General features: G+C 38.8%; 1 protein-coding gene across 1 annotated transcript in view; it reads right to left on the bottom strand.

Annotated features, from left to right (window-relative positions):
• LOC131690066 (formin-J) overlaps positions 1–1,918 on the bottom strand; it is a 38,206-nt gene extending 36,288 nt beyond the window's left edge. The window contains exon 1 of the mRNA XM_058975547.1: positions 739–1,918. Coding sequence (XP_058831530.1) covers positions 739–1,358 — 620 coding nt within the window. The 5' untranslated portion in view covers positions 1,359–1,918. The remainder of the gene's footprint in view (positions 1–738) is intronic.
• Between the last annotated feature and the right edge of the window lie 8,312 nt (positions 1,919–10,230).

Below are 10,230 nucleotides of genomic sequence, written 5' to 3' on the forward strand. Positions count from 1 at the left end.
TTTATGTTGGAAAACTTCTTCAAAGTTGTTAAACTTTCAAACTTGATTATTTCGAAATTATGTGATATTGGCTGTTGAGTTTTGGAACAGTCATTTATCTTTAAAGGTACATATTATACAAGAAAATCAATTATAAAGGATTGAAAACTTTTTGACTCTCCCTGTTTGTAGACTGGAATGACATCTGTTAGATTTCTTATGGCTCTGAATTTTTATTAATATGTCAAACTCATTTTCAATTTTAGCATTTAAAAAAAATCTGCGATTTCTTCCAACCCCCCCCCCCCCTCCCCCTTTCTCTCAAATTAAATTTCTGGCTACGCCACTGGAAACGTTAAAAACAATTTTAAAATAATTAAATTAACAACCACCGGCGCTAGCTTAGTCCCGTAACCAAGTTATTGTCGGATTCTGAAGAGACAAAGTCGAAACACAAATTCCATAACTCATTTAGGGCCGATTTCTTCACCCTCGCTTAACTCCTAAACCTGGTTTACCAAATACTAATACGTTTAAACCTGACTTAAGCGCTAAGCGAGAGTGAAGAAATTGGCCCCAAGCCCAAGCCTATTTTAGTACGAGACAGAAATCCACGACTATACACAGAGAACTGGCCATTTGAACCAATTCAATCTGATTTCTGTTATCAAATTAGCACATATTTTATGTTTTTCTTAAACTGTTTCTCGTCCTCACAAACGAAAATCTTTAAAGTAAATAGCTTCAAACAATACGCACTCATTTTTCACACTTATTCCAGGTGGTCGCTTCTTGACGCCGGAAATGGTTCCACTTTTCGGATTCTGGTGCGAGACACTCTGTTCATGATCCCTCGCAACTGGTCCCGTAACATCTATCGACGGAGCCCGACTGGAAGAGGTAGTCCAAGCGTGACCAGCTGCCGGTCCTGCCCCGATCAGCATCGAATTGTCCAACGAGAGCTGTTTGGAAAACACTTTACGGTTCTCGTTCATTTTTCGCGCCATCCCAGATGACGACGAAGATCCCGACGATAACGAAGACGAAGACGAAGGTGCTGGTGTAGTGTGAGCACTGGCCGGTCGACGAGCAACCGTAACCGTCGGTGACCCACTGGAGAAGGTCGGTGTGCCACTTCCGTCGCCGCGACGAGCCTGATGGTAAGTAGGATAATTTTGAAAACGATTCGTGTGAATAATGGCAGCCGTTACAAAAGTGGCAAAATCGACACTTTTGTCCCCAGACACCGGGGCAAGATTATTTACCGATAGACTTCTTCCACTGCCACTGGAGAACGATTCGAAGCAGGACATCTGCTTCCGGAGCGGATGTCTACCGGGCGACGGTCGCGACCAGTTTAAGTAACGACTGGTAGACATTTTCTCGTTTTATGAGAACGAACTAACGACTAACTATGTGGGGAACGATTGTCCCCGCGCGGAACACAGACACAGCAGGGGCAGTATATGTGAGTGTCGCTTGAGCACTACGACCGACGAGAACTGACGATGTAAGATTTACTGTCGCTGGATATCTTTGCCAGAGGATTGCTGCAGTAGAACGGTTATTGGCATGGTATAGATTCAGCAGGCACTAAAATTTATGCTCGATATTCCACTATATACTACACACTGACTGGTGGCATTCGGGTAGCCAGCAGCCCCTCACATTAGTTCAGCCGAAAAGGAGCGCACACTCAACCGTTCATGATATCTGTTACTGAAATGAAATGATAGACATCGAAACGGCCTTGCTGCTTGCTGTTGTTGGTTTCGACTCTTCGCGCATCACAAACTTCCAGACCCCGTATGTTTCCTTGCTTTTCCCGGTCGGCCCAGGCAGTCTTCACGTGTTCACAATCCAGCACCGATTGAACTTGGATCAATGCCCTTTCTGCATGTTGCCTTTTCGGTCGCACAACCTGCTCCACTAGCAAGCCTTACTTTCATGATTTGATGTATGTCTGCACTGGCATGGAATGCTAATGTTGGCGTGAGCTGATGGCAAAACTTTTTTTTTTTCGTTTGTTTCACCAGTAGTTTCAGTAGTTTGCACTAATACTTTCTTGTTGTATCCAATTCATTGCTGTGTTGGAAAGGCAACTTCACCATAAACAAAATCAACAACGATTTGCATTTGCGGTTTCTGGCTAAAATGAGTTCAATCGGGTTATCCTTTCTTCGGTTGGCGGGTTAATCTAACAATCTAGCACGGCCAGGCCAGCACCAGGACCTTCCTCGTCGTCTTCACTGGCACTGTTCTGTTGCCTAAAGTTGTGTGTTGCCTGCGTGCAGCGTGAAATGATAATAAGAGAGTTGTATCACTGGCACTATGCGAAGCACGTGCAGGATTTTAGCAAAATATACTAGCAGCGGAGACGCACGGTAGTTTTTTATCTAACCAAACGCAGTTCGTCTCCATAACTGAAAGACACACCGACCCGTGACGCATCCAAACGATTATTCAATTGGATGTTTTCCTTGGCTTATATTTTCTTCCAGGTAGAGAAAAAATGAATTAGGAAACTGGGTTTGGTTTCGCGTGTTCGATGAAAATTGAAATGTTGAAGATTGTTTTTTCGTTGATTTTGAGACATCACATTTCAAACATTGATTCTAACTAGGGCACTAGTGAATCTGCTTAGAACCAGAGTCAAAACTTTGTCGCAGCCAGAGTTAAAAATAATCGAAGCTCTTTTTTGACGGCTGAAAATGAACCTGTTGCGACTCGCGGTGAATAGAAAAAATATTCGTTCAACTATCCATCAGTTGAATATCGTACAATATATTCATTACACTAATTATCTAGGAAAATGTTTTCAAATGCCGATAAAGTATATGAAACAACAATCGTCATCGCTTACATTGTGCCAGAGCCTACTTTGATGCGTTTGATTCGTGTAATAATCGGAGTCGAATGAAAATTTGCATGGATGAATGGGCAGTTTGTTCGTTTGACGTTTTCAGCTGCGTCACTGAATATTGAAAATGAATGCGGCTGAATATGATCAATTTCCATTCAATGAATTTGAATATTTTTAACTCTGAGCGGCTCAAATAAAATGTTAATGAGATGGGACGTTGAATTCTTTTGACATTAAAAATGTCTTACTCCACTATCTGGGGCTAGGTGTCATTCTAAAATCTAAACTATCTCCCATGTAACGAAACTATGTAAGGTTTGCACGCTTATAACTCCGATATTACTAGATGGATTTTAATCATTCATACACCAACCGATTCAGAAACACCTAACTTAAATATTGGTAATAATTTAATATCTCCCCAATAAAAGTAGACTTTTGGAAATTGGTAAAATTAAAAAGTTCACGAAAAACGGGAAAATTACCATTCGTGAGGCAGATTTCTCAGACACAGCCGTCAAAAGAGGGCAGCTTAGTGACTCAATGAAAGGCGAAAAGTCATAAATAGAAGCGACGCATGTCCGTTTAAATCAGTTGTTGCTCTTGTCTCATACGAACAACATCGTCTCCGGGCGATGCAATAAGCGCTATCGATTTTCGGTAACGTTGGCATTTGCACACACTCGCACCTATGTGACTAAACCATATACGGTTAGTTTATAAATAGAGGTGACGCGTACCCGTTTGAATCAGTTTTTGTTCTTATGTCGAACGGGTAAGATGCATTTTCGGCAGCGGTGGCCGTGTGCGGATTTTTCGGGTACCAGCACGGTGTCACAGAATGATTTGCAAAGTGGGTGGGCGGGGTGGTTTGGATTTAATTCAATACGGTGTGTGCTGCTTAAGAGTGTTGCGTTTGAAAAAAATATATTTATTTTTATGCATGCGTGTGCGTTGTAACTTGTTAATACATGTTTACGGCGCTTTGTAGCTGCGTAGGGTAAAGAGCCTATTGGTTTTCATGTTTCATTTTTCGGTTATATGTTTTTTATCAGTAAGGCATCTGACAATGTGCTTCTGTAGTTATTGCACTGTTCAGCAGCGTAGTATTTTATATAGGAGGGTACACTCAGGTTTCTTTACGCGGATTTTGAAATTTACGCGGTTTTCATTTACACGGCCTGTATCCCCTGCGTGAAAAATCTGAGTGTAATTGCATCGGAACAATCACATTCCCAGCAGAACTTTTTGTTTTCTAATTTCAAACACTTTTGTTTCGTACTGCACACAACGGAAAATTTTAAAACAGAACTTACCGTCCCAGCAGCAGTTGAAGCGGGTGTTCTTTGTCGATTCAAATTCAAGCCATGTCTTAAGCGTTACTGGACTTAAAATTGTTTTCCCAGTTTATCCAGTCAGAATATCTGTCCTACCCTATGTATTCAAAACACAGTTCTAAATGCGTTTTATACTATGTTCACACTACAGAGTTAAACACGTTATAATAATTAGCAACAAGAAATATGTCATCAAGATAGCGTTAAAACACGTTTTAACTCATAGTGTGAACGTAGTATTAAAGTATACAACAAATAGAACGGTTGGGTATACTAATTTAAATTTTAAAATAAATCTGTTTTAAATTATGAAACACCGCTGTACTGAAGATATAATTATGTCAGTCCTATTACCACATAAAACACCTATATAACATAAAACGCTGCAGAATTGTTTTAATAATACAATGTTTACACTACAGAGTTAGAACACGTTTTAATAATTAGCAACAAGAAAAATGCCACCAAGATAGCATAAAAACCCGTTTTGACTGGTAGTGTGAACGTTGCATAACAATGTAATTTATCAAATAATTTCATTTTTCCACCACTAATCGATCAAGAAATACTTAAACTTAAGATTGTTTACTTAAGTTCATTAGTACATTATTGAAAATTTAAATGGAAAATGAAATTTCATATTTCATGGAGAATCTGTATATTTCCGTTGGCGGGCGTGGGCTTCCTCATCACAGCTCTCAATATGGAACTTTTCTTTTGAATATATTTTCTGGACAGACCAGCCTATTTTTACTAGATGGATCAGCTAAATAATTCCAATTGCCTAGTGAGATACTTGATTAATTAATAGATTACCGTTAAAAGATCTTCAATAAATTATGTTTTGATGGGGAGGGTATATAGCAAATTGTAACATATGAAAACAGGCGAGTGAACAAGAACGTGAGTCGATATGTGTGATAGATAAAATTCATTTGCACGCTCTTGAAAAAAGCTACATTTTTAATGTCACCGTGGTCGTGTCCTGTACACAACCCTTTAATTTTTTCATGATGAACTGTATCTACTGATTATAAGGGTTGTTCGAAATAATGAATAAAAATCGGTATTAATCCTCGTAGTGGTGCAATTGTGTCTTTCTCATTTGTCTAAACTACGATTCCATGGCTGGTTATGTTCAACATAATGGTGAAAATGTATATTACATATTCAGTACAATTTGCACATACACAAGACAGCCTCGAACTTGAGATGCTATGTGTCGACGCTGAAATACTTGAAACAAGCGGCGGATCCAGGAGGAGGGTTCCGAAAACCTGTAATAGTCAAAAAAAATTTAAACCTCCCGAGGTTAGGTTGGCCGTTTTCAGAGTGATTGCATAACCTTTCTATATGAGAAAGGCAAAAATCGGTTCAGTCATTACCGAAGAACCGATGTGACTTTAATTCCGGAATATGTCCGGTACTCGGAACTTTCGGAATTGTCGCTGGTGAACAATACTAGTCTATATTGGATTGGCCATCGATGATCTAGAGTTGCGAATCGATGTACTTAGATGTCCATTTTTCATAGATTTTTACCCTTTAAGGTATTACGGTTGTTCCGGTTTATTTGAGAAATTTCTATGTGACCGTACTAACCAACTTGTAACTCCGGAATCAAAAGTCCTAATTGAATGAAATTCAATAGCGGTTAATGAGAATATTGTATCTTTCATTTGCTACAAACTTTGCAAAAATCATAAAAAGAGTGACATCAACTTAGTTACTGGGCAAGTTCCCCAGGGGCGTCAAGAACCGTCATAGGTGGCCAATAAGATCAAAACTACATTTAAATCTTTAATGTTAGCCTTTTAATATGTATTACACTATTTGGACATCATGGTGTTACCAGTTTATATGGAAATTTGCTGTGTGTCCGCACTCTTCAACCCGTAACTCTGGAACCGAAAGGCCAATCGACAAAAAATTCCATAGCAGCTTATGGGAGCGTTATACCGTTCATTTAAAACTAAGTTTGAGCAATTTTGTTCAGCCATCTCTGAGAAAAGTGAGTAAGTTTTGAAAACACACACACACACACATACATATACACCCATACAGACATTTGTCAATTTCGACGGACTGAGTCGACCGGTATATGAGACTCGGCCCTCTGGGCCTCGGTTAAAAAGTCGGTTTTCGGAGGAATTTCATATCCTTTCTATATGAGAAAAGCAAAACTAAATTTATATCGAAGACTACACATTAAGAAGACTGATATCTCTTTCCTTTCCCCATACAAACGAGGAACGACAGAGGTTACAGCGCCTCTATAGGAGGAAGGTATGAAGCTTAATGTAAAAGTGTATATGTGTGTGCATCACTATGGGAAGTACTACCTTTACCCGCAAGTGGCGTTGCTGTTACTGTTTCCAGATTCAGGACAGAGTTGCCAGTCTTCTTAATATGCAGTCTTCGTTTATAGGCTAATTCTGCACGTCTATTAGGCATTGTGTGTATAAATTTTAACAATTATTGGAGGTTGTTTGTTGAATTCTCACAACTTTCACCATACATAAGATCTATACAATCGTATTCGCCAGCAAACCATGAATCGTATATCAATGTAGAAAAAGGCTCGTAAAAATGTGTACAAATAGTCAAAATCGTCGTGACAGTCAATTTTAGTCTGTATAAATTGATTTGTAATCGCGTAACACTAGAAACAAGATTTAAATACGACCTTTGAATAAAAATCGTATTTATGTTCTAAGTAAATCGTGTTCGATCGTAGTTGATCGTAGAGCACTGGCAACCTATATTCATATAGCTACAGATATTCAAATAATTCAAAATCGTATTTTGGTTTACATTCGATTGTATTTCGCTTCGATCAATGTCGTATGAACAACTTAATAAAGTCATTGTGGTGCGTATCAAAGTCATTTGTATGTGTTGGAATAGTCATTAAGCAACATGAACATATGTACATACGACTTCGATATAGATTACAACGATTTCAAAAAGTTAGATACGACATAACATATCACAACATACAAGAAAACCGATTTCGCAAAATTACTTCTGAATTATCTCATAACTTTGAAATGAGAATGCTGCATATATGGCGAATGTTTATCGGATTATCGTTGCTCTGCTTGCAGATAAGCTATGATTACAAAATATCGTTACACTTGTCGTGCTTTATATAGTCCTGTGTAGTTGTCCATGTACAATCCAAATATCGCAAGTTCGAATGCTTCTCTATTATGAAAAAAAAAATCAACGAAATCTGCAAATCTCTGAAACATTATAATATGTATCCCGTCTTCAGCAAACCAAATTCAATCTTCACCCGCCACCCATCCCTTTTTCTTTGTAGTACGATATTATGTTGAAAATGATTGATGTGCCACCTAGTAACTGTTCATAGTTTTGATCTTCTTTACCGACGAAACGCAGAAAATATAGAATATAGAATCGCTTTAATACCAATAATTATCACACTTAACGTGTATATTGTTGTCAAAAATCGCCAATTTCAATAATATTGTACTTCATCGCCTCTAGGTTGGTACGTACATATGCCGATTTTGTGCATTTGGTGCGACTTTTTTTGTGGTACATAAACATGTAGTATTCAGCAGCATCTTGGGTATCCCACTAAAGAGGCTGCCTGGGATGTCACTTGCATTTTTTCATCTTCTTGGGCTTCCTGAGTTGTCACTTCTTCATGGCTCAATAGCAGGCCAGTGCGCAGAAAATTCTCAGGGGGAGGGTTTTGATTATTTTTCTTTCTTTTAAAAGATAGGTACAGTCGGGTCTCCTACTACGCGGATTCCTACAACACGGCTTCCTACTGCGAGGATTCCTACTGCGCGGTACCCGCGTTGTAGGATACCCACAGCTTATGGGATTTCGACTAATTGGGGCTGTGGCCGATTATTTCGTCCGTGTCAACATGTAGCGCCCTACTTTCTTTGGCAAAGTTGTTGTACTCACTTGAGCCTACAACTTAGAGTAATAGGGTAGGGGAGACTGAGGAGACTTGATCCCCGGGGAGACTTGATCCCATCATTGTAACTCAAAGGCGGATCAGAACACATTAATCGAATATACTATAAAATTGCGTAGTTTTATCTAAACATAAATTTCATTAACACAGAAAAAAGGAATTGGACTTTTGTGTGACCGAATTTTTACCGATTTAAAAAAAAGTCTCAGAAGAACTGAAGAAGATTTATTTTTCAAATTTTCAAACTTTTATAAAATTGATAAAATCACCCACTACATACTCTACTTTTGCATACAGAATTACAGGAGAATGTCAATTATATGAATACGTTATGATTGAGCTGATTCTTTTGTTCAACTATATTTTTACTAAAATTTGCTGAAATAGATGCTATGGGTTCACTTGATCCCTTCAAATTCGTGGAGATTTGATCCCCTTCGCCATACTTCATACACACCACTGAAAATAACCAAATTCACACCAGAACAATTGAAGTCATTGTTGTCATAAAAAAAGATGGGTGGGTAATGTCAGAGACATAACCGGAGTGAAGTAGAATACACTTTAGACCGGTAAATTCTGCTCTGGAATAAGCAATTTCTATGCGATTTTGTCGACTTTAGCACATTCATAGTTTATTTGGAGTATTTTTGGAATTATCAAGTTGACAATTTGCAACATTCTTTGAAAATATTGTTGAACTTTTATGAATGAAGGCACGCAAACGAGCGTTTGACCGTCGTCCTACTACCAGCATCAGAGAAGTAGCAGATCAGCATTTTTCGCCACATGACCTGTACCAAACAAACCGTAAGTCCACCGGAGGAAAGGCTCCCCGCAAGCAGTTGGCAACAACTCCCTGGCAACCCTATACCATCATATGGAGTTTGACAGCGACCGACATATATGGGGCGTTATAGCTATAAAGCCCCAAAGAATTATGTTCGGCACTATGCTCGATATTCAAGCATTTCACACGACGTTTTGCATCTTGTGGGATGATTTAATAATTTAATTTAATCGACATTTTGTAACTAAATACAGCTTCTAATCATTCGGCTCAAAATCAATGTTTTGCCTTTCATGGCAGTGATGCTGGCTGTACAGAGACGTCGTCCTTGACAGGGGCTGGTTGGCAACGAAGGCCGTGTAAAAGTGCCCCAGTCACGGTTAGCGTTAAGAAGCCCCATCGCTACCGAACAGAAACAGTCGCCCTGCGAAAAATTCACAGCTATCAGAAATCGAGCGGGCCTAAATTGTGACCCAAAATAAACCACAAACCAACAAGTTGTTTTCAGGACCAGCCAATTATAACGTATTATTATTATAAATGAAATTTTCCATTGCCTTACAACCTCCCACCCCCTTTCCACCCGGCTTGAATAACTATCAATCTTGATGATGCTGTGCGGCGGGGGCACTAGTTTTTATTATAGTGGAAAATTTAGGTTTACGCGTTTTTCCTTAAAGTTTTTTAGCTGTGCTGTTTTCAAGGAAGTTGTAGTTGAATTCAAAATAAAATAGTTTATTTCTGTTGTCAGAGATGGACCTTCCAACGAAAACTAGTCTGGCTCGCTTGGAATCGAATTGTATGGACCAACCACTGCTTTCACAAAATCTGTTATTATCAGTAATTGTACATTCTACAGAATTAGTCACAACTATTTCCAATCAGCGCAAAAATCGAAGATTTTCATTCAGTACAATAGCAGATTTTCACTTTTAGAAAAACAGGCAACATTCTGGCCGAAAATTTTGAAACGGAGCACCTATATCGAAATGTTAGAAAACGTTCGATTTTTGTAAATTGAATCATTACACTAACCTGTCTACAAATCACACAAATAACTTTTTTATTTTGTGCCATTCTACTTGAAAGCGACGATATTGTTCACAAGTGGCTCACTTACCATCCAACGCTCTTGGCAAGCCACTTTCTGATGCTTGTAATAAAATTTCAATTCGATTCTTTGTCGATAAATTGATGGCCCTGAAAAGGGCCTTTTCTTTGGGCAGTTTTCGAAATTTACTTGGTGCTGGTGTATATGGTAACAGTTTTGGTGCCATCGAAGACGGCGTGCTTGGCCAACTCT

This window comes from Topomyia yanbarensis, chromosome 3 (genome assembly GCF_030247195.1).
Source record: "Topomyia yanbarensis strain Yona2022 chromosome 3, ASM3024719v1, whole genome shotgun sequence".
NCBI lineage: Eukaryota > Metazoa > Arthropoda > Insecta > Diptera > Culicidae > Topomyia > Topomyia yanbarensis.